This window comes from Rhinoderma darwinii, unplaced genomic scaffold (genome assembly GCF_050947455.1).
Source record: "Rhinoderma darwinii isolate aRhiDar2 unplaced genomic scaffold, aRhiDar2.hap1 Scaffold_1587, whole genome shotgun sequence".
Lineage (NCBI taxonomy): Eukaryota > Metazoa > Chordata > Amphibia > Anura > Rhinodermatidae > Rhinoderma > Rhinoderma darwinii.
The window spans coordinates 139728-166433 of record NW_027461990.1 but is presented as its reverse complement, the minus strand read 5'-3'; the positions used below and the strand labels follow the sequence as shown (position 1 = coordinate 166433).

At 42.1% G+C, this 26706-nt stretch overlaps 1 protein-coding gene across 1 annotated transcript in view; it reads left to right on the top strand.

Annotated features, from left to right (window-relative positions):
• Nucleotides 1-26706, top strand: part of LOC142699464 (ATP-binding cassette sub-family C member 8-like) — a gene marked incomplete at its 3' end in the record, with an annotated part of 108455 nt that overhangs the window by 3993 nt on the left and 77756 nt on the right. The window contains exons 2-3 of the mRNA XM_075848053.1: nucleotides 16070-16211; nucleotides 20460-20572. Of these exons, the coding sequence (XP_075704168.1) occupies nucleotides 16070-16211; nucleotides 20460-20572 (255 nt within the window). The remainder of the gene's footprint in view (nucleotides 1-16069; nucleotides 16212-20459; nucleotides 20573-26706) is intronic.

Here is a 26706-nt window from a genome sequence, read left to right as displayed (position 1 = left end):
TATCTACTATACACATATATACAGTCCATACACTATATACTATACACATATATACAGTCTATATACTATACACATATATACAGTCCATACACTATATACACATATATACAGTCCATACACTATACACATATATACAGTCCATACACTATATAGTATACACATATATACAGTCCATACACTATCTACTATACACATATAAACAGTCCATACACTATCTACTATACACATATACAGCCCATACACTATATAATATACACATATATACAGTCCATACACTATCTACTATACACATATATACAGTCCATACACTATACACATATATACAGTCCATACACTATAAACTATACACATATATACAGTCCTTACACTATATAGTATACACATATATACAGTCCATACACTATCTACTATACACAAATATACAGTCCATACACTATCTACTATACACATATATACAGTCCATACACTATACTATACACATATACAGTCCATACACTATATACTATACACATATATACAGCCCATACACTATATAGTATACACATATATACAGTCCATACACTATCTACTATACACATATATACAGCCCATACACTATCTACTATACAAATATATATACAGTCCATACACTATATAGTATACACATATAAACAGTCCATACACTATATACTATACACATATATACAGTCCATACACTATCTACTATACACATATATACAGCCCATACACTATATAGTATACACATATATACAGTCCATACACTATCTACTATACACATATAAACAGTCCATACACTATATACTATACACATATATACAGTCCATACACTATCTACTATACACATATATACAGCCCATACACTATATAGTATACACATATATACAGCCCATACACTATATAATATACACATATATACAGTCCATACGCTATCTACTATACACATATATACAGTCCATACACTATATACTATACACATATAAACAGTCCATACACTATATACTATACACATATATACAGTCCATGCACTATATATTATACACATATATACAGTCCATACATCATACATGTGTTCCTGCTCTTCATCACCTTCCCCATCGTCTTCATCGGTGAGTACAGACACATATAGACACTATATACTATACACATATATACAGTCCATACACTATATAGTATACACATATATACAGTCCATACACTATCTACTATACACAAATATACAGTCCATACACTATCTACTATACACATATATACAGTCCATACACTATATACTATACACATATATACAGTCCATACACTATCTACTATACACATATATACAGCCCATACACTATATAGTATACACATATATACAGCCCATACACTATATACTATACACATATATACAGTCCATACACTATATACTATACACATATATACAGTCCATGCACTATATATTATACACATATATACAGTCCATACATCATACATGTGTTCCTGCTCTTCATCACCTTCCCCATCGTCTTCATCGGTGAGTACAGACACATATAGACACTATATACTATACACATATATACAGTCCATACACTATATACATATATACAGTCCATACACTACTATACACATATATACAGCCCATACACTATCTACTATACACATAAATACAGCCCATACACTATATACATATATACAGTCCATACACTATCTACTATACACATATATACAGTCCATACACTATCTACTATACACATATATACAGTCCATACACTATATACTATACACATATATACAGCCCATACACTATATACTATGCACATATATACAGTCCATACACTATATACATATATACAGTCCATACACTATATACTATACACATATATACAGCCCATACACTATATACTATATACATATATACAGCCCATACACTATATACTATACACATATATACAGCCCATACACGATATACTATGCACATATATACAGTCCATACACTATATACTATACACATATATACAGTCCATACACTATACTATACACATATATACAGCCCATACACTATATACTGTACACATATATACAGTCCATACACTATATACTCTACACATATATACAGTCCATACACTATCTACTATACCTATACACATATATACAGTCAATGCACTATATACTATGCACATATATACAGTCCATACACTATATACTATACACATATATACAGTCCATACACTATATACTATACATATATATATATATATCTACAGTCCATACACTATACTATACACATATATACTGTCCATACACTATACTATACACATATATACTGTCCATACACTATCTACTATACACATATATACAGCCCATACACTATATACTATACACATATATACAGTCCATACACTATCTACTATACACATATATATGGCCCATACACTATATACATATATACAGCCCATACACTATATACTATACACATATATATACAGTCCATACACTATATACTATACACATACACAGTCCATACACTATCTACTATACACATATATACGGCCCATACACTATATACATATATACAGTCCATACACTATCTACTATACACATATATACAGTCCATACACTAAATACATATATACAGTCCATACACTATCTACTATACACATATATACAGTCCATACATTATCTGCTGTACACATATATACAGTCCATACACTATATACTATACACATATATACAGCCCATACACTATATACTATACACATATATACAGTCCATACACTATCTACTATACACATATATACAGTCCATACACTATCTTCTATACACATATATACAGTCCATACACTATCTACTATACACATATATACAGTCCATACACTATCTACTATACACATATATACAGTCCATACACTATCTACTATACACATATATACAGCTCATACACTATATACTATACACACATATATACAGCCCATACACTATCTACTATACACATATATACAGTCCATACACTATCTTCTATACACATATATACAGTCCATACACTATATACTATACACATATATACAGTCCATACACTATCTACTATACACATATATGCAGCCCATACACTATATATTATACACATATATACAGTCCATACACTATATACTATACACATATATACAGCCCATACACTATATACTGTACACATATATACAGTCCATACACTATATACATATATACAGTCCATACACTATATACTATACACATATATACAGCCCATACACTATATACTCTACACATATATACAGTCCATACACTATCTACTATACACATATATACAGTCCATACACTATCTACTATACACATATATACAGTCCATACACTATATACTATACACATATATATACAGCCCATACACTATATAGTATACACATATATACACACAGACACATATAGACACTATAAATTACATAAGCTATCACTGTGTTATCTGTGGTGTTACATAGGACTGCAGGTAACACCTACTACATTATCTGTATTCAGAGAGTTATCACTGTGTTATCTGTGGTGTTACATAGGACTGCAGGTAACATCTACTACATTATCTGTAATCAGAGAGTTATCACTGTTATCTGTGGTGTTACATAGGACTGCAGGTGACATCTACTACATTATCTGTACTCAGAGAGTTATCACTGTGTTATCTGTGGTGTTACATAGGACTGCAGGTAACACTACTACATTATCTGTAATCAGAGCGTTATCACTGTGTGTTATCTGTGGTGTTACATAGGACTGCAGGTAACATCTACTACATTATCTGTAATCAGAGAGTTATCACTGTGTTATCTGTGGTGTTACATAGGACTGCAGGTAACATCTACTACATTATCTGTACTCAGAGAGTTATCACTGTGTGTTATCTGTGGTGTTACATAGGACTGCAGGTAACATATACTACATTATCTGTAATCAGAGAGTTATCACTGTGTGTTATCTGTGGTGTTACATAGGACTGCAGGTAACACTAAAACATTATATGTACTCAGGGAGTTATCACTGTGTTATCTGTGGTGTTACGTAGGACTGCAGGTAACATCTACTACATTATCTGTACTGAGAGTTATCACTGTGTTATCTGTGGTGTTACATAGGACTGCAGGTAACATCTACTACATTATCTGTAATCAGAGAGTTATCACTGTTATCTGTGGTGTTACATAGGACTGCAGGTAACATCTATTACATTATCTGTATTCCGAGCGTTATCACTGTGTTATCTGTGGTGTTACATAGGACTGCAGGTAACACTACTACATTATCTGTAATCAGAGAGTTATCACTGTGTTATCTGTGGTGTTACATAGGACTGCAGGTAACATCTACTACATTATCTGTACTGAGAGTTATCACTGTGTTATCTGTGGAGTTACATAGGACTGCAGGTAACACTACTACATTATCTGTACTCAGAGAGTTATCACTGTTATCTGTGGTTTACATAGGACTGCAGGTAACACTACTACATTATCTGTACTCAGACAGTTATCACTGTGTTATCTGTGGTGTTACATAGGACTGCAGGTAACATCTACTACATTATCTGTACTGAGAGTTATCACTGTGTTATCTGTGGTGTTACATAGGACTGCAGGTGACATCTACTACATTATCTGTACTGAGAGTTATCATTGTGTTATCTGCGGAGTTACATAGGACTGCAGGTAACATCTACTACATTATCTGTACTGAGAGTTATCACTGTGTTATCTGTGGTGTTACATAGGACTGCAGGTAACACTACTACATTATCTGTACTCAGAGAGTTATCACTGTGTTATCTGTGGAGTTACATAGGACTGCAGGTAACATCTACTACATTATCTGTACTCAGAGAGTTATCACTGTGTTATCTGTGGTGTTACATAGGACTGCAGGTAACATATACTACATTATCTGTACTCAGAGAGTTATCACTGTGTTATCTGTGGTGTTACATAGGACTGCAGGTAACACTACTACATTATCTGTACTCAGAGAGTTATCACTGTTATCAGCGGTGTTACATAGGACTGCAGGTAACATCTACTACATTATCTGCACTCAGGGAGTTATCACTGTGTTATCTGTGGAGTTACATAGGACTGCAGGTAACATCTACTACATTATCTGTACTCAGAGAGTTATCACTGTGTTATCTGTGGTGTTACATAGGACTGCAGGTAACACTGCTACATTATCTGTAATCAGAGAGTTATCACTGTGTTATCTGTGGTGTTACATAGGACTGCAGGTAACATCTACTACATTATCTGTACTGAGAGTTATCACTGTGTTATCTGTGGTGTTACATAGGACTGCAGGTAACACTACTACATTATCTGTACTCAGAGAGTTATCACTGTGTTATCTGTGGAGTTACATAGGACTGCAGGTAACACTACTACATTATCTGTACTCAGAGAGTTATCACTGTGTTATCTGTGGTGTTACATAGGACTGCAGGTAACATCTACTACATTATCTGTACTCAGAGAGTTATCACTGTGTTATCTGTGGAGTTACATAGGACTGCAGGTAACACTACTACATTATCTGTACTCAGAGAGTTATCACTGTGTTATCTGTGGTGTTACATAGGACTGCAGGTAACATCTACTACATTATCTGTACTGAGAGTTATCACTGTGTTATCTGTGGTGTTACATAGGACTGCAGGTAACACTACTACATTATCTGTACTCAGAGAGTTATCACTGTTATCAGCGGTGTTACATAGGACTGCAGGTAACATCTACTACATTATCTGCACTCAGAGAGTTATCACTGTGTTATCTGTGGAGTTACATAGGACTGCAGGTAACATCTACTACATTATCTGTACTGAGAGTTATCACTGTGTTATCTGTGGTGTTACATAGGACTGCAGGTAACATCTACTACATTATCTGTAATCAGAGAGTTATCACTGTGGTGTTACATAGGACTGCAGGTAACATCTACTACATTATGTGTATTCAGAGAGTTATCATTGTGTTATCTGTGGTGTTACATAGGACTGCAGGTGACATCTACGACATTATCTGTACTCAGAGAGTTATCACTGTGATATCTGTGGTGTTACATAGGACTGCAGGTGACATCTACGACATTATCTGTACTCAGAGAGTTATCACTGTGTTATCTGTGGTGTTACATAGGACTGCAGGTAACATCTACTACATTATCTGTAGTCAGAGAGTTATCATTGTGTTATCTGTGGTGTTACATAGGACTGCAGGTGACATCTACGACATTATCTGTACTCAGAGAGTTATCATTGTGTTATCTGTGGTGTTACATAGGACTGCAGGTGACATCTACGACATTATCTGTACTCAGAGAGTTATCATTGTGTTATCTGTGGTGTTACATAGGACTGCAGGTGACATCTACGACATTATCTGTACTCAGAGAGTTATCACTGTGTTATCTGTGGTGTTACATAGGACTGCAGGTAACATCTACTACATTATCTGTAGTCAGAGAGTTATCATTGTGTTATCTGTGGTGTTACATAGGACTGCAGGTGACATCTACGACATTATCTGTACTCAGAGAGATATCACTGTTATCTGTGGTGTTACATAGGACTGCAGGTAACACTACATTATCTGTACTCAGAGAGATATCACTGTGTTATCTGTGGTGTTACATAGGACTGCAGGTAACATCTACTGCATTATCTGTAGTCAGAGAGTTATCATTGTGTTATCTGTGGTGTTACATAGGACTGCAGGTAATACTACTACATTATCTGTACTGAGAGTTATCACTGTGTTATCTGTGGTGTTACATAGGACTGCAGGTGACATCTACTACATTATCTGTAATCAGAGAGATATCACTGTGTTATCTGTGGTGTTACATAGGACTGCAGGTAACATCTACTGCATTCTCTGTAGTCAGAGAGTTATCACTGTGTTATCTGTGGTGTTACATAGGACTGCAGGTGACATCTACTACATTATCTGTACTGAGAGAGTTATCACTGTGTTATCTGTGGTGTTACATAGGACTGCAGGTGACATCTACTACATTATCTGTAATCAGAGAGTTATCACTGTGTTATCTGTGGTGTTACATAGGACTGCAGGTAACATCTACTACATTATCTGTAATCAGAGAGTTATCACTGTTATCTGTGGTGTTACATAGGACTGCAGGTGACATCTACTACATTATCTGTACTCAGAGAGGTATCACTGTGTTATCTGTGGTGTTACATGGGACTGCAGGTGACATCTACTACATTATCTGTAATCAGAGAGTTATCACTGTGTTATCTGTGGTGTTACATAGGACTGCAGGTAACTACTACATTATCTGCACTCAGAGAGTTATCACTGTGTTATCTGTGGTGTTACATAGGACTGCAGGTATCATCTACCACATTATCTGTATTCAGAGAGTTATCACTGTGTTATCTGTGGTGTTACATAGGACTGCAGGGTAACATCTACTACATATCTGTACTCAGAGAGTTATCACTGTGTAATCTGTGGTGTTACATAGGACTGCAGGTATCATCTACCACAGTATCAGTAATCAGAGAGTTATCACTGTGTTATCTGTGTGTTACATAGGACTGCAGGTAACATCTACTACATTATCTGTACTCAGAGAGTTAGCACTGTGTGTTATCTGTGGTGTTACATAGGACTGCAGGTAATACTACTACATTATCTGTACTCAGAGAGTTATCACTGTGTTATCTGTGGTGTTACATAGGACTGCAGGTGACACTACTACATTATCTGTAATCATAGAGTTATCACTGTATCTGTGGTGTTACATAGGACTGCAGGTAACCTCTACTACATTATCTGTACTCAGAGAGTTATCACTGTGTTATCTGTGTTGTTGCATAGGACTGCAGGTAACATTACTACATTATTTGTACTCAGAGAGTTATCACTGTGTTATCTGTGGTGTTACATAGGACTGCAGGTAATATCTACTACATTATCAGTACTCAAAGTGTTATCACTGTGTTATCTGTGGTGTTACATAGGACTGCAGGTAACATCTACTACATTATCTGTAATCAGAGAGTTATCACTGTGTTATCTGTGGTGTTACATAGGACTGCAGGTAACATCTACTACATTATCTGTACTCAGAGAGTTATCACTGTTATCTGTGGTGTTACATAGGACTGCAGGTAACACTACTCCATTATCTGTACTCAGAGAGTTATCACTGTTATCTGTGGTGTTACATAGGACTGCAGGTAACATCTACTACATTATCTGTAATCAGAGAGTTATCACTGTGTTATCTGTGGTGTTACATAGGACTGCAGGTAACATCTACTACATTATCTGTACTCAGAGAGTTATCACTGTTATCTGTGGTGTTACATAGGACTGCAGGTAACACTACTCCATTATCTGTACTCAGAGAGTTATCACTGTTATCTGTGGTGTTACATAGGACTGCAGGTAACATCTACTACATTATCTGTAATCAGAGAGTTATCACTGTGTTATCTGTGGTGTTACATAGGACTGCAGGTAACACTACTACATTATCTGTAGTCAGAGAGATATCACTGTGTTATCTGTGGTGTTACATAGGACTGCAGGTAACATCTACTGCATTATGTGTATAAGTACACCAGATCCTCCTCCACCAGTGTTACCCCAGGAAATAGTTTTAGACATGAAGCTTCTGTGAGGGACTCTCTCCATCCCCAGCACTCCCGGCCGCCCCCCGGTACTGGTGGCCAGTGACCCTCTATTTTAATAAGGTGTTGGGCATCGTCTGTATTGGTATTTGCTGACATTAGACTTATAGTCATGACTGGTTCAGCTCTGCTACAACTGTATCCACACAGGGCAGTGATGGGGATCGGGGTGTAGGGTCAGTGTGTCCTGTACGTGGTGCTGCGGTCACTGCTGGCCATGGGGAAGATCCATTATATTAGATGGACAGGTGCTGATAACGAGTCACTATCCTCCCCGATCCCCGATCATTAATCCCATATATGGCGGCACCGTCGTCTTTCTGCAAAAGTAAATCAGGAAATTCTGGGCAGAAACTGAGAATTCCAGGTCCAAACACAGGAAACGATCCAGATGAACTCCTGAAGAGATAAAGAAATATAGATTTTGTAGAGTATATGATGTGTATATAGCAGTATATGTGATATGTATATAATGTGTATGTGACATGTATATAATGTGTATGTGATATGTATATAGCAGTATATAATGTGTATGTGATAGGTATATAATGTGTATTGGATATGGATATAATGTGTATGGGATATGGATATAGCAGTATATAATGTGTATGGGATGTGGATATAGCAGTATATAATGTGTATGGGATATGGATACAGCAGTATATAATGTGTATGGGATATGGATACAGCAGTATATAATGTGTATGGGATATGGATACAGAAGTATATAATGTGTATGTGATATGTATATAGCCGTATATAATGTGTATGGGATATGGATACAGCAGTATATAATGTGTATGGGATATGGATACAGCAGTATATAATGTGTATGGGATATGGATACAGAAGTATATAATGTGTATGGGATATGTATATAGCCGTATATAATGTGTATGTGACATGTATATCATGTGTATGTGATATGTATATAGCAGTTTATAATGTGTATGTGACATGTATATAATGTGTATGGGATATGTATATAGCAGTATATAATGTGTATGTGACATGTATATAATATGTATGTGATATGTATATAGCAGTATATAATGTGTATGTGACATGTATATACTGTGTATGTGATATGTATATAGCAGTATATAATGTGTATGTGACATGTATATAATGTGTATGGGATATGGATACAGCAGTATATAATGTGTATGGGATATGGATACAGAAGTATATAATGTGTATGTGATAGGTATATAATGTGTATGGGATATGTATATAGCAGTATATAATGTGTATGTGACATGTATATAATGTGATATGTATATAGCAGTATATAATGTGTATGTGACATGTATATAATGTGTATGTGATAGGTATATCATGTGTATGGGATATGTATACAGCAGTATATAATGTGTATGGGATATGGATACAGAAGTATATAATGTGTATGTGATAGCTATATAATGTGTATGGGATATGTATATAGCAGTATATAATGTGTATGTGACATGTATGTAATGTGTTTGTGATATGTATATAGCCGTATATAATGTGTATGTGACATGTATATAATGTGTATGTGATAGGTATATAATGTGTATGTGACATGTATATAATGTGTATGTGATATGTATATAGCAGTATATAATGTGTATGTGACATGTATATAATGTGTATGTGATATGTATATAGCAGTATATAATGTGTATGGGATATGGATACAGCAGTATATAATGTGTATGGGATATCAATACAGAAGTATATAATGTGTGTGATAGGTATATAATGTGTATGGGATATGTATATAGCAGTATATAATGTGTATGTGACATGTATATAATGTGTATGTGATATGTATATAGCAGTATATAATGTGTATGTGACATGTATATAATGTGTATGGGATATGTATATAGCAGTAGATAATGTGTATGTGATAGGTGTATAATGTGTATGGGATATATAGCAGTATATAATGTGTATGTGACATGTATATAATGTGTATGTGACATGTATATAATGTGTATGTGATATGTATGTGACATGTATATAATGTGTATGTGACATGTATATAATGTGTATGTGATATGTATATAGCAGTATATAATGTGTATGTGACATGTATATAATGTGTATGGGATATGTATATAGCAGTATATAATGTGTATGTGACATGTATATAATGTGTATGTGATATGTATATAGCAGTATATAATGTGTATGTGACATGTATATAATGTGTATGTGATATGTATGTGACATGTATATAATGTGTATGTGATATGTATGTGACATGTATATAATGTGTATGTGACATGTATATAATGTGTATGGGATATGTATATAGCAGTATATAATGTGTATGTGCCATGTATATGATGTGTATGTGATATGTATATAGCAGTATATAGTGTGTATGTGACATGTATATAATGTGTATGGGATATGTGTATAGCAGTATATAATGTGTATGTGACATGTAAATAATGTGTATGAGATATGTATATAGCAGTATATAATGTGTATGTGACATGTATATAATGTGTATGAGATATGTATATAGCAGTATATAATGTGTATGTGACATGTATATAATGTGTATGTAACGGCAGGGGGTAGGGAGACGGACAAGTGAGCCCTAATCTACCCGCCACTCTGTCCCTGCCTACTTGCAACGACCCACCCTAGGCGACGGGGTACAACTGGGCGGCGGTCCCTGCGCTCAGTAAGTGCACGACAAACACGACAAACATACAAGGAACACAAGCAAGGAAAAGGGGCCGTTGCCCACGGCAACACCGTGAGCAACCAGAGTGGTGAACGAGCCGAGTCAAGCCAGGAGTGTGCGAGGTACAAAACGAAAAGCAGAAGAGTAGTCGGTAAGCCAGGGTCGGTATGGAGCAGGATCAAAAATAGCAGGAGCTGTAGCTGGGCCAGGAACCACAAGGAAGGAAACAAAAGCAATAACAAGCACCGAGGGACAGGAAGTGCAGGCTTAAATAGACCGAGGGCGGGAGCTAGCTGAGTCTGGCCAGGTTACGATAGGCTCTCCCACTCCTAAGCCTGCCAGCCTGAATGGTGGAAGCAGGAGTCAGTCTCAGGGATGTATTCTCAGGTGCTGACTGATTAGTTCTGGGAGTTAACCCCGCAGTGCCTGGCAGATCCTTTACAGTGTATGAGATATGTATATAGCAGTATATAATGCAGGGGCGGACATACCGCATGTGCAGCCGGTGCAGCTGCACAAGGGCCCCGCGTGGGAAGGGGGCCCGTTCCTCTGCTGGCCGACTCAGTTCTCAGCTGCGCGATGCTGAGGACTGAGACAGAGGCCCGTGGACCACTGGCGTAGCTATAGGGGTCGCAGCGGTCGCAATTGCGACCGGGCCCCGAAGCCAGGGGGGCCCACGGCCCCCCGCACCACATCAATAAAAAGTTACTATAGTAACTCGGGCCGCGGGCCCCTGTTACTATAGTAACATACTTTACTTACCTTCCTGGTTCCGGATCGCAGCGGAGGTCCTGACGTCAGGCGCTGTGCGCAGCACATGACGTCACAGCGCTATGCGCCGCGCACAGCATCGAGACGACAGAACTCCCGCCGCGGCCGAAGAGGAAGGTAAGATAGCCCTGACTGGCGGGGTCCGACTCCTGGGACCCGCCAATCAGCTGTTTTGAAGGGGCCGCAGCACTCGTACGAGAGCTGCTCCCCTTCATTCCTGTCACTTCATTCCGGTCACACTGTGAATCGGTTTCGGCGATTCACAGTGTGGGCGAGTAGTGAAATGAAGGGGAAGCAGCTCTTGTACGAGTGCTGCGGCCCCTTCAAAACAGCTGATTTGCGGGTCCCGGGCGACACATCAGCTATTGATGGCCTATCCTGAGGATAGGCCATCAATGTTTAGGGACTGCACAACCCCTAAGCCTACGATGTAGCAGGCTTAGGGGGCCCATGAGACAGGATCACAGATTGTGTGATGCTGTCTGCTGGGCCCTGTATCTAAGCCAATCACATGGTAGGCTTAGATACATGGCCCATGCGTGATCCTGTCTGCTGGGCCCTGTATCTAAGCCTACCACACTGTAGGTTTAGATACAGGGCCCCAGCACACAGTAATCTTATACTGTATAAGATTACTGTCTGCTGGACCCTGTATCTAAGCCTACCTTGTGGTAGGCTTAGATACAGGGTCCCACAGACAGTATCACACATGGGCCCTGTATCTAAGCCTTAGGGTATGTGCACAGACACTAATTACGTCCGTAAGTGACGGATGTATTTCGGCCGCAAGTACCGGACCGAACACACTGCAGGGAGCCGGGCTCCTAGCGTCGTACTTATGTACGACGCTAGGAGTCCCTGCCTCGCTGTGGGACAACTGTCCTGTACTGTAATCATGTTTTCAGTACTGGACAGTTGTCCGGCAGCGAGGCAGGGACTCCTAGCGTCTTACATAAGTATAATGCTAGGAGCCCGGCTCCCTGCACTGTGTTCGGTCCGGTACTTGCGGCCGAAATACGTCCGTCAATTCCGGACGTAATTAGTGTGTGTGCACATACCCTAACACATGTGTTACTAATCATTTTTTGTGTGTATTCTTACAGGTTCGGTCGTTGGACTACGGCGGATTCCAGGACTACTTCGATGACAGCTTTTTTTTTTATTAATAAAATGGTTAATGAGGGTTGTGTTTTTTTTTTTTATTTCAATAAAATATTTTTTCTATGTCTTTGTGGTTTTTTTTAAACTATATTACTACCGCCTTAGTAATGGCCGCCGGCTGATTGACAGCATCCATTGCTAAGGCAGGGCTTAGTGTTAGCCGGTGCAGAGGCTAACACTAACCCCCTTTATTACCCCGGTACCCACCGCCACCAGGGGTGCTGGGAAGAGCCGGGTACGATCCAGTACCTGACCATCTGTAGTGATGGTCGGCCACTGGGGTGGCCGCAGGCTGGTATTATCAGGAGGGGAAAGGCCAGATACAGTGGCCCTTCCTACCCTGGTGATGCTAGGCTGCTGCTGCTTTATTGTATCTGGCTGGTTATGAAAATGGGGGGGACGCCACGTCATTTAAAAAATAATTGGAAAGAACGATGTCGGGTCCCCCCCAATTTTCATAACCAGCCAGATACAACACAGCAGCAGCAGGCAGCATTACAAGGGTGGGAAGGGCCACTGTTTTTGGCCTTCCCCAGCCTAATACTACCAGCCTGCGGCCACCCCGGTGCCTGCCCGTCACTACAGCTGGTCGGGTACTGGTTTGTACCCGGCTCTTCCCAGTACCCCTGGTGGCGGTGGGTACCGGGGTAATAATGGGGGTTAGTGTAGACTCTGCACCGGCTAACATTAAGCCTCGCCTTAGTAATGGAGGTTGTCAATCAGCCAGCGGCCATTACTAAGGCGGTGATAATAAAGTTTAAAAAGATACAAGCACATAGAAATTTTTTTTATTGAAATAAAAACACAACCCTCATTAACCATTTTATTGAGAATAAAAAAAACGCCGTCATTGAAGTCCTCGTATCCGAAGTCCAACAACCGAACCTGTAAAAAAAACACAAACACACAAAAATAATCAGTAACACATAAAGAAGCAAAATTATTATTCTTACCTTTCCTGGGTCCAGCGCTGGAGCCGCAATGTCAGCGAGCTGGGCCCTGTATCTAATCCTATCATGTGTGATACAGTCTGCTGAGCTGTGTATCTAATCCAATCATGTATGATACTGTGCTGGGCCCTATATCTAATCCGATCATGTGTGATACTGTCTGCTGAGCCACTGTATCTAATCCTATCATGTGTGATACTGTCTGCTGAGCCACTGTATCTAATCCTATAATGTGTGGTACTGTCTGCTGAGCCACTGTATCTAATCCTATCATGTGTGATACTGTCTGCTGAGCCACTGTATCTAATCCTATCATGTGTGGTACTGTCTGCTGAGCCACTGTATCTAATCCTATCATGTGTGGTACTGTCTGCTGAGCCACTGTATCTAATCCTATCATGTGTGATACTGTCTGCTGGGCCACTGTATCTAATCCTATCATGTGTGATACTGTCTGCTGAGCTGTGTATCTAATCCTATCATGTGTGATACTGCCTTCTGAGCCACTGTATCTAATCCTATCATGTGTGATACTGTCTGCTCAGCCACTGTATCTAATCCTATCCATAGTTTATAGGGTCGTAGTGCTATAGATATGCTATGCTGTCTCCTATACACACACTTTTTTTTGGGGCGGACACATATGTATTGGGGCTATTTCCCGGACATTTTAAGCCCTGAGGGTATGTTCACACGGCAGCGTCTGTTACGGCTGAAATTACTGTGCTGTTTTCAGGAGAAAACAGCACCGTAATTTCAGCCGTAATGGCATGTGCAGGCGTCTTTTGCTGCGTCCACTACGGAAGTAATTGAAGCTGGTTTTCCATGGAGTCCATGGAAAACGGCTCCATTTACATCTGAAGAAGTGACAGGCAGTTTTTTACGCGCCGCCTTTCGACAGCGGCGCGTAAAAAAAAATGACCATCGGCACAGAACATCGTAAGACCCATTCAAATGAATGGGCAGATGTTTTCCGACGCTTTTGAGCCGCATTTTCGGATGTAATTCAATGCTAAAACGCCCAAATTACGTCCGTAAATAGTGTGTGTGTGAACCCAGCCTTAGTGACGCCCCGGCTGCTAGTGCTGCATTGTTGGGTCACTTAGGAGACCCAGCGATGCAGCTGAAAGCGGACCGTCGGCCATGAGAAGTTTGCGGGGTGGGGGGGGGGGGCCCTGGCACATTATCTGCACAGGGGCCTTTTGCAGTCTGTGTCCGCCACTGATATAATGTGTATGTGACATGTATATAATGTGTATGAGATATGTATATAGCAGTATATAATGTGTATGTGACATGTATATAATGTGTATGAGATATGTATATAGCAGTATATAATATGTATGTGATATGGCTGTATAGACACTGCACAGTACTACTACTCCTGAGCGGTATAAGTGGACACTGCATGGTACTACTTCTCCAGTGCAGGTTATTCCTCCGGTGCAGTCGTTTGTGGCTTTGGCGCGGTGTTACGCCAGGTCTAGACTATAATTCGCTGTCTGTAGACTTGGACCTTGATGATCTTTTGAGAATTTGCGGTAGATTTTCTATCGTTGTTTTTTATGGCCCCATTTTGGGGCTTTGACTTTTGTCCGGAGAATGTGAAGGGGTTTTGGAGCTTCGGCGCCGCCTCATTCGTGAGATATCGCCGCAGTCTGACTCCTCCCCATTCGTGAGAGATCGCCGCAGTCTGACGCCTCCTCAATGATTTACCGTTTCTCATTTCCGCGTAAAACATTCCTGTGGTTGATTGTTTAGGGGCAGCAATCATTCCTCGTCCCGTGATCTCGTCATCTGGATTCTCTCTTGCAGGGTGGGGGAGTCAGAGCTCCAAGGTCCACATTCATCACAGCACGTGGCTGCATTTCCCGGGCCACAACCTGCGCTGGATCCTGACCTTCATCCTCCTCTTCGTGTTGGTCTGTGAAATTGCCGAGGGCATCGTGTCCGCTGGGTAAGTCATTATCCACGAGGAACGTGTGTTGCTGCTCCCTGTCCATGTGACTCACGCGTTGTCAGGAAATTCCATGTGATCTGCCAAGTCCGTTCCCACAGCGACCACTGCCGACCTCTCACGGATGATGACATTTACGTAGAGCTCTCAGCCGTGTGGCTCCTCATGAACTCCTCCACCCCACCAGCCTTAATATTCATCATTTTCTTCATCCATCATCTTCTTCGTCCATCATCTTCTTCATCCATCATCTTCTTCATCATCCATCATCTTCATCATCCATCATCTTCTTCATCTATCATCTTCTTCCTCATCCATCATATTCTTCCTCATCCATCATCTTCTTCTTCGTCCATCATCTTCTTCGTCCATCATCTTCTTCGTCCATCATCTTCGTCCATCATCTTCTTCGTCCATCATCTTCTTCGTCCATCATCTTCTTCGTCCATCATCTTCTTCGTCCATCATCTTCTTCGTCCATCATCTTCTTCGTCCATCATTTTCTTCTTCCATCATCTTCTTCGTCGATCATCATCTTCGTCCATCATCTTCTTCATCCATCATCTTCTTCGTCCATCATCTTCTTCGTCCATCATCTTCTTCGTCCATCATCTTCTTCATCCATCATTTTCTTCTTCCATCATCTTCTTCGTCGATCATCATCTTCGTCCATCATCTTCTTCCTCCATCATCTTCTTCATCATCCATCATCTTCTTCATCATCCATCATCTTCTTCATCATCCATCATCTTCTTCCTCATCCATCATCTTCTTCTTCGTCCATCATCTTCTTCATCCATCATCTTCTTCATCCATCATCTTCTTCATCCATCATCTTCTTCGTCCATCATCATCTTCGTCCATCATCTTCTTCGTACATCATCTTCTTCATCCATCATCTTCTTCATCATCCATAATCTTCGTACATCATCTTCTTCATCCATCATCTTCTTCATCATCCATCATCTTCTTCATCATCCATCATCTTCTTCATCATCCATCATCTTCTTCATCATCCATCATCTTCTTCCTCATCCATCATATTCTTCCTCATCCATCATCTTCTTCCTCATCCATCATCTTCTTCCTCATCCATCATATTCTTCCTCGTCCATCATATTCTTCCTCGTCCATCATCTTCTTCCTCGTCCATCTTCTTCGTCCATCATCTTCTTCGTCCATCATTTGCTTCATCTTCTTCATCCATCATCTTCATTATCCATCTTCATCATCTTCTTCATCATCTTCCAGTTTTTCCTTCTCAAACCCCCATAATGACAAAGCGACAACAGAATGTTCAAAAAGTATTCAGACCCTTTGTTATGACACTTGACATTTAGCTCCGGGGTCTCCCGTTTCTCTAGATCTGTGAAATGTTTCTACAACTTGATTGGCTCCACCGGTGTTAAATTCATTTGATTGGACATGATTTGGAAAGACACGCTCCTGTCTATATAAGGTCACACAGCTGACAATGTATATCAGAGCAAAAACCAAGCCATGAGGAGGAAAGAATGGCCTGTAGAGCTCAGAGACAGGATTGTGAAGGGACAGATCTGGAAAAGGGGTCAAAATAATGTCTGCTGCAAAGTTCCCAGGATCACAGTGGCCTCCATAATTCTTAAATGGAAGAAGTTTGGAAGAACCACGACTCTCCCTAGAGCCGCCGCGCCAAACTAAGTAATCGGGGGAGAAGGACCATGGTAAGAGGTGACCAATAACCCAATGTTCACTCTGGCTGAGCCCCAAAGAGCCTGTGTTCAGATGGGAGAAACTTCCAGAAGGTCGACCATCACTGCAGCACTCCAGCAATCTGGGCTTTATGGCAGCGTGATCAGAAAGAAGCCGCTCCTCCGTAATAGACACATGAAAGCCTCCTGGAGGTTACAACAAAGCACCTAAAGGACCCCTGGATGAGACCAGGAACTGCCCATCACCTACCCAACACCATCCCTACAGTAGAGCATGGTGGTGGTGATGGGGGGCAGCGTCATGTCTGGAGGAGAAGACCAGGGACTGCCCATCACCTACCCAACACCATCCCTACAGTAGAGCATGGTGGTGGTGATGGGGGGCAGTGTCATATCTGGAGGAGACCAGGAACTGCCCATCACCTGCCCAATACCATCCCTACAGTAGATCATGGTGGGGGTGATGGGGGGCAGCGTCATATCTGGAGGAGACCAGGAACTGCCCATCACCTGCCCAATACCATCCCTACAGTAGATCATGGTGGGGGTGATGGGGGGCAGCGTCATATCTGGAGGAGACCAGGAACTGCCCATCACCTGCCCAATACCATCCCTACAGTAGATCGTGATGGGGGGCAGCGTCATATCTGGAGGAGACCAGGAACTGTCCATCAACTGCCCAATACCATCCCTACAGTAGAGCATGATGGGGCCAGCATTATACTGTGGGGGAGTTATTCCTCAACTTGTACAGGGAGTCTGGTCAGGGGTGAGGGATAGATGAATGGTGCAAAGTACAGAGATCTTCTTAATGAAAACCTAAAGTGCTCTGGACCTCAGACTGGGCCAAAGGTTCACCTTCCAAGACAATGACCCTAAGCATAAAGCCGAGACCACACAGTGGAGGTGGGAGGACAACTCTGTGAATGTCCGTGGGTGGCCCGGCCAGACTCCTGACTTGTACCCAATAAAACATCTCTGGGGAGACCTGAAAATGTCCGTCCACCGACGTCACCATCCGACCTGACAGAGCGGAGAGGATCTGCAGAGAAGAATGGCAGAAAATCCCCAAATCCAGGCGTAAACCGATCATCAAATCCAAGACTGGAGGCCGTTACCACCGCCAAAGGGGCTTCACCTGATCCTGAGTAAAGGGGCTTCACCTGATCCTGAGTAAAGGGGCTTCACCTGATCCTGAGTAAAGGGGCTTCACCTGATCCTGAGTAAAGGGGCTTCACCTGATCCTGAGTAAAGGGGCTTCACCTGATCCTGAGCAAAGGGGCTTCACCTGATCCTGAGTAAAGGGGCTTCACCTGATCCTGAGTAAAGGGGCTTCACCTGATCCTGAGTAAAGGGGCTTCACCTGATCCCGAGTAAAGGGGCTTCACCTGATCCCGAGTAAAGGGGCTTCACCTGATCCCGAGTAAAGGGGCTTCACCTGATCCCGAGTAAAGGGGCTTCACCTGATCCTGAGTAAAGGGGCTTCACCTGATCCTGAGTAAAGGGGCTTCACCTGATCCTGAGTAAAGGGGCTTCACCTGATCCTGAGTAAAGGGGCTTCACCTAATCCTGAGCAAAGGGGCTTCACCTGATCCTGAGTAAAGGGGCTTCACCTGATCCTGAGTAAAGGGGCTTCACCTGATCCTGAGTAAAGGGGCTTCACCTGATCCCGAGTAAAGGGGCTTCACCTGATCCCGAGTAAAGGGGCTTCACCTGATCCCGAGTAAAGGGGCTTCACCTGATCCTGAGTAAATGGGCTTCACCTGATCCTGAGTAAAGGGGCTTCACCTGATCCTGAGTAAAGGGGCTGAAGACTTATAAAATGTCAGATTTCAGATTTTCTTTATCATTTAATTAGTAAAGAACAAACATTCTGTTCTCACTTTATCACTATGGGGGATTGAGGGCAGAACGAGGGGGGAAAAATATATATTACACTCCTGATCTTCCGGGTATATATATATATATAATTACACTCCTGATCTTCCGGGTATATATATATCACACTCCTGATCTTCCGGGTATATATATATTACACTCCTGATCTTCCGGGTATATATATATCACACTCCTGATCTTCCGGGTATATATATATTACACTCCTGATCTTCCGGGTATATATATATCACACTCCTGATCTTCCGGGTATATATATATCACACTCCTGATCTTCCGGGTATATATATATCACACTCCTGATCTTCCGGGTATATATATATATAATTACACTCCTGATCTTCCGGGTATATATATATCACACTCCTGATCTTCCGGGTATATATATATCACACTCCTGATCTTCCGGGTATATATATATCACACTCCTGATCTTCCGGGTATATATATATTACACTCCTGATCTTCCGGGTATATATATATCACACTCCTGATCTTCCGGGTATATATATATCACACTCCTGATCTTCCGGGTATATATATATCACACTCCTGATCTTCCGGGTATATATATAATTACACTCCTGATCTTCCGCTTTTATTATTTTATCATCAAATATAAAACTCTGTTCTGTACTTTCTGCCTTTTCTGATTCTCCAGGTCGCGGCATCTGCACCTCTACATGCCGGCGCTCATGGCTTTCCTGGCCGGAATCACGTCCATCATCTATTATCACAACATCGAGACGTCTAACTTCCCAAAGCTGCTGATAGGTGAGGACGAAACGCGTGAACCAATCAGCTGTTTCCTGCAGAGTCATGTGACCGATGATATCATAGAATGAATGTATGGTCACCTCCCAGCGACCCCGATATCACCTGTCTACTGTGTGACGTCTCCTGTGTTACCTGTCTACTATGTGACGTCTCCTGTGTTACCTGTCTACTGTGTGACGTCTCCTGTGTTACCTGTCTACTGTGTGACGTCTCCTGTGTTACCTGTCTACTGTGTGACGTCTCCTGTGTTACCTGTCTATTATGTGACGTCACCTGTGTTACCTGTCTACTGTGTGACGTCTCCTGTGTTACCTGTCTACTGTGTGATGTCTCCTGTGTTACCTGTCTACTATGTGACGTCTCCTGTGTTACCTGTCTACTATGTGACGTCTCCTGTGTTACCTGTCTACTGTGTGACGTCTCCTGTGTTACCTGTCTACTGTGTGATGTCTCTTGTGTTACCTGTCTACTGTGTGACGTCTCCTGTGTTACCTGTCTACTGTGTGACGTCTCCTGTGTTACCTGTCTATTATGTGATGTCTCCTGTGTTACCTGTCTACTATGTGACGTCTCCTGTGTTACCTGTCTACTGTGTGACGTCTCCTGTGTTACCTGTCTACTGTGTGACGTCTCCTGTGTTACCTGTCTACTATGTGACGTCTCCTGTGTTACCTGTCTACTGTGTGACGTCTCCTGTGTTACCTGTCTACTGTGTGACGTCTCCTGTGTTACCTGTCTACTGTGTGATGTCTCCTGTGTTACCTGTCTACTATGTGACGTCTCCTGTGTTACCTGTCTACTGTGTGATGTCTCCTGTGTTACCTGTCTACTATGTGACGTCTCCTGTGTTACCTGTCTACTATGTGACGTCTCCTGTGTTACCTGTCTACTGTGTGACGTCTCCTGTGTTACCTGTCTACTGTGTGACGTCTCCTGTGTTACCTGTCTATTATGTGACGTCTCCTGTGTTACCTGTCTACTGTGTGACGTCTCCTGTGTTACCTGTCTACTGTGTGACGTCTCCTGTGTTACCTGTCTACTGTGTGACGTCTCCTGTGTTACCTGTCTACTGTGTGACGTCTCCTGTGTTACCTGTCTATTATGTGACGTCTCCTGTGTTACCTGTCTACTGTGTGACGTCTCCTGTGTTACCTGTCTACTGTGTGACGTCTCCTGTGTTACCTGTCTACTATGTGACGTCTCCTGTGTTACCTGTCTACTGTGTGACGTCTCCTGTGTGACCTGTCTATTATGTGACGTCTCCTGTGTTACCTGTCTACTGTGTGATGTCTCCTGTGTTACCTGTCTACAGTGTGACGTCTCCTGTGTTACCTGTCTACAGTGTGACGTCTCCTGTGTTACCTGTCTACTGTGTGACGTCTCCTGTGTTACCTGTCTATTATGTGACGTCTCCTGTGTTACCTGTCTACTATGTGACGTCTCCTGTGTTACCTGTCTACTGTGTGACGTCTCCTGTGTTACCTGTCTACTATGTGACGTCTCCTGTGTTACCTGTCTACTGTGTGACGTCTCCTGTGTTACCTGTCTACTATGTGACGTCTCTTGTGTTACCTGTCTACTGTGTGACGTCTCCTGTGTTACCTGTCTATTATGTGACGTCTCCTGTGTTACCTGTCTACTGTGTGATGTCTCCTGTGTTACCTGTCTACTGTGTGACGTCTCCTGTGTTACCTGTCTACTGTGTGACGTCTCCTGTGTTACCTGTCTATTATGTGACGTCTCCTGTGTTACCTGTCTATTATGTGACGTCTCCTGTGTTACCTGTCTACTGTGTGACGTCTCCTGTGTTACCTGTCTACTGTGTGATGTCTCCTGTGTTACCTGTCTACTGTGTGACGTCTCCTGTGTTACCTGTCTACTGTGACGTCACCTGTGTTACCTGTCTACTGTGTGATGTCTCCTGTGTTACCTGTCTACTATGTGACGTCTCCTGTGTTACCTGTCTACTATGTGACGTCTCCTGTGTTACCTGTCTACTGTGTGATGTCTCCTGTGTTACCTGTCTACTGTGTGACGTCTCCTGTGTTACCTGTCTACTGTGTGACGTCTCCTGTGTTACCTGTCTACTATGTGACGTCTCCTGTGTTACCTGTCTACTGTGTGATGTCTCCTGTGTTACCTGTCTACTGTGTGACGTCTCCTGTGTTACCTGTCTACTGTGTGACGTCTCCTGTGTTACCTGTCTACTATGTGACGTCTCCTGTGTTACCTGTCTACTATGTGACGTCTCCTGTGTTACATGTCTACTGTGACGTCACCTGTGTTACATATCTACTGTGTGACGTCTCCTGTGTTACCTGTCTATTATGTGACGTCTCCTGTGTTACCTGTCTACTATGTGACGTCTCCTGTGTTACCTGTCTACTGTGTGATGTCTCCTGTGTTACCTGTCTACTATGTAACGTCTCCTGTGTTACCTGTCTACTGTGTGACGTCTCCTGTGTTACCTGTCTACTATGTGACGTCTCCTGTGTTACCTGTCTACTGTGTGACGTCTCCTGTGTTACCTGTCTACTATGTGACGTCTCCTGTGTTACCTGTCTACTGTGTGATGTCTCCTGTGTTACCTGTCTACTGTGTGACGTCTCCTGTGTTACCTGTCTACTGTGTGACGTCTCCTGTGTTACCTGTCTACTATGTGACGTCTCCTGTGTTACCTGTCTACTATGTGACGTCTCCTGTGTTACATGTCTACTGTGACGTCACCTGTGTTACATATCTACTGTGTGACGTCTCCTGTGTTACCTGTCTATTATGTGACGTCTCCTGTGTTACCTGTCTACTATGTGACGTCTCCTGTGTTACCTGTCTACTGTGTGATGTCTCCTGTGTTACCTGTCTACTATGTAACGTCTCCTGTGTTACCTGTCTACTGTGTGACGTCTCCTGTGTTACCTGTCTACTATGTGACGTCTCCTGTGTTACCTGTCTACTGTGTGACGTCTCCTGTGTTACCTGTCTACTATGTGACGTCTCCTGTGTTACCTGTCTATTATGTGACGTCTCCTGTGTTACCTGTCTACTGTGTGACGTCTCCTGTGTTACCTGTCTACTGTGTGACATCTCCTGTGTTACCTGTCTATTATGTGACGTCTCCTGTGTTACCTGTCTACTGTGTGATGTCTCCTGTGTTACCTGTCTACTGTGTGACGTCTCCTGTGTTACCTGTCTATTATGTGACGTCTCCTGTGTTACCTGTCTACTATGTGACATCTCCTGTGTTACCTGTCTACTGTGTGACGTCTCCTGTGTTACCTGTCTATTATGTGACGTCTCCTGTGTTACCTGTCTACTGTGTGATGTCTCCTGTGTTACCTGTCTACTGTGTGACGTCTCCTGTGTTACCTGTCTACTGTGTGACGTCTCCTGTGTTACCTCTCTACTATGTGACGTCTCCTGTGTTACCTGTCTACTATGTGACGTCTCCTGTGTTACCTGTCTATTATGTGACGTCTCCTGTGTTATCTGTCTACTGTGTGACGTCTCCTGTGTTACCTGTCTACTGTCTGACGTCTCCTGTGTTACCTGTCTACTGTGTGACGTCTCCTGTGTTACCTGTCTACTGTGTGACGTCTCCTGTGTTACCTGTCTACTGTGTGACGTCTCCTGTGTTACCTGTCTACTGTGTGACGTCTCCTGTGTTACCTGTCTACTGTGTGACGTCACCTGTGTTACCTGTTTACTGTGTGACGTCTCCTGTGTTACCTGTCTACTGTGTGACGTCACCTGTGTTACCTGTCTACTGTGTGATGTCTCCTGTGTTACCTGTCTACTATGTGACGTCTCCTGTGTTACCTGTCTAATGTGTGACGTCTCCTGTGTTACCTGTCTACTGTGTGATGTCTCCTGTGTTACCTGTCTACTGTGTGATGTCTCCTGTGTTACCTGTCTACTATGTGACGTCTCCTTTGTTACCTGTCTACTATGTGACGTCTCCTGTGTTACCTGTCTACTGTGTGACGTCACCTGTGTTACCTGTCTACTGTGTGACGTCTCCTGTGTTACCTGTCTACTGTGTGACGTCACCTGTGTTACCTGTCTACTGTGTGATGTCTCCTGTGTTACCTGTCTACTATGTGACGTCTCCTGTGTTACCTGTCTACTATGTGACGTCTCCTGTGTTACCTGTCTACTGTGTGATGTCTCCTGTGTTACCTGTCTACTATGTGACATCTCCTGTGTTACCTGTCTACTGTGTCTACTGTGAGCTGTAATACCAGGCACAACCTGTGGACAGGAGTGGCGCTGTTTTTGAAAGAAATCCGCTATGTTTTTCAAATCTGAATAATTCCAATAAGTCCGTACAAAGAAAAACTACGTTCAAATTTAATACAAGAAATCCAGCATATAACACCAGAATTGTGACTGCAGCTCTTGATGTGACTGGAGTATTAGACAGGATGTAACACCAGAATTGTGACTGCAGCTCTTGATGTGACTGGAGTATTAGACAGGATGTAACAGCAGAATTGTGACTGCAGCTTTGGATGTAACCCAGGACCAGAACGAGATAAGGACGCGGAGAGTTTATGGAGTTTTGTAGATGTGAATATTACAGAGCGCAGGAGACAATGAGTGCCCCTCCACCAGAACGCCTCTCCCCGTCCTTCTCACCATGTTCGGCATCAGGGACGTGTTGGGTGTCGCTGGGACTGGCAGGACTCCACAAGACGCATAAATAATTCAGCGTCCGCGGAGTAAAGCGTGCGACCTCCAGTGACCTTGACCTTCTAATAATTGCTGATTAATGATTCTGCAGAAGGTAAAAGCTGAAGCTCTGCACTCCTGACGCCTGCAGACTATTGCACACAGCTTACTTATAGACTGCAGACTATTGCACACCGCTTACTTATAGCCTGCAGCATGATGAGCACTAGCTATATATTATATACGTTCATTATGCAGTCGTGTGGTTGGTGGATGAGGTCACGTGTCTCTGCTGTTACACATCCGCCAATCAGAGCCGGACGCCACTTTTTCTTTTGGGCCAGTTCTGATACATGGGCAGCAATATCTCCCCCCAGCCTCAATTTCTACACAGCAAGCAGAGGTATAATGTGAATACTGCCCTACAGCAGGTCCGATTGGACAAGAGACACATCAATAAAACACTTCCCTTTACAATCATCATCATCCTAATAACCACCACCATCATCAACCTAATAACCACCACCATCATCATCCTAATAACCACCACCATCATCATCCTAATAACCACCACCATCATCAACCTAATAACCACCACCATCATCAACCTAATAACCACCACCATCATCAACCTAATAACCACCACCACCACCATCATCCTAATAACCACCATCACCATCCTAATAACCACCATCATCATCCTAATAACCACCACCATCATCCTAATAACCACCACCATCATCCTAATAACCACCACCACCATCATCCTAATAACCACCATCATGATCCTAATAACCACCATCATGATCCTAATAACCACCACCATCATCCTAATAACCACCGCCATCATCCTTATAACCACCACCATCATCCTAATAACCACTATCATCATCATCCTAATAACCAGCATCATGATCCTAATAACCACCACCACCATCCTCCTAATAACCACCATCATCCTAATAACCACCACCACCATCATCCTAATAACCACCATCATCATCATCCTAATAACCATCATCATCCTAATAACCATCATCATCATCATCCTAATAACCACCATCATCATCCTAATAACCACCATCATCATCCTAATAACCACCATCATCATCATCCTAATAACCGCCACCATAATCCTAATAACCACCACCATCATCCTAATAACCACCACCATCATTATTATAACCACCGCCACCATCATCCTAATAACCACTATCATCATCCTAATAACCACCATCATCCTAATAACCACCACCATCATCCTAATAACCACCATCATCATCCTAATAACCACCACCACCATCATCCTAATAAACACCATCATCATCATCCTAATAACCATCATCATCCTAATAACCATCATCATCATCCTAATAACCACCATCATCATCCTAATAACCACCATCATCATCCTAATAACCACCACCACCATCATCCTAATAACCACCATCATCATCATCCTA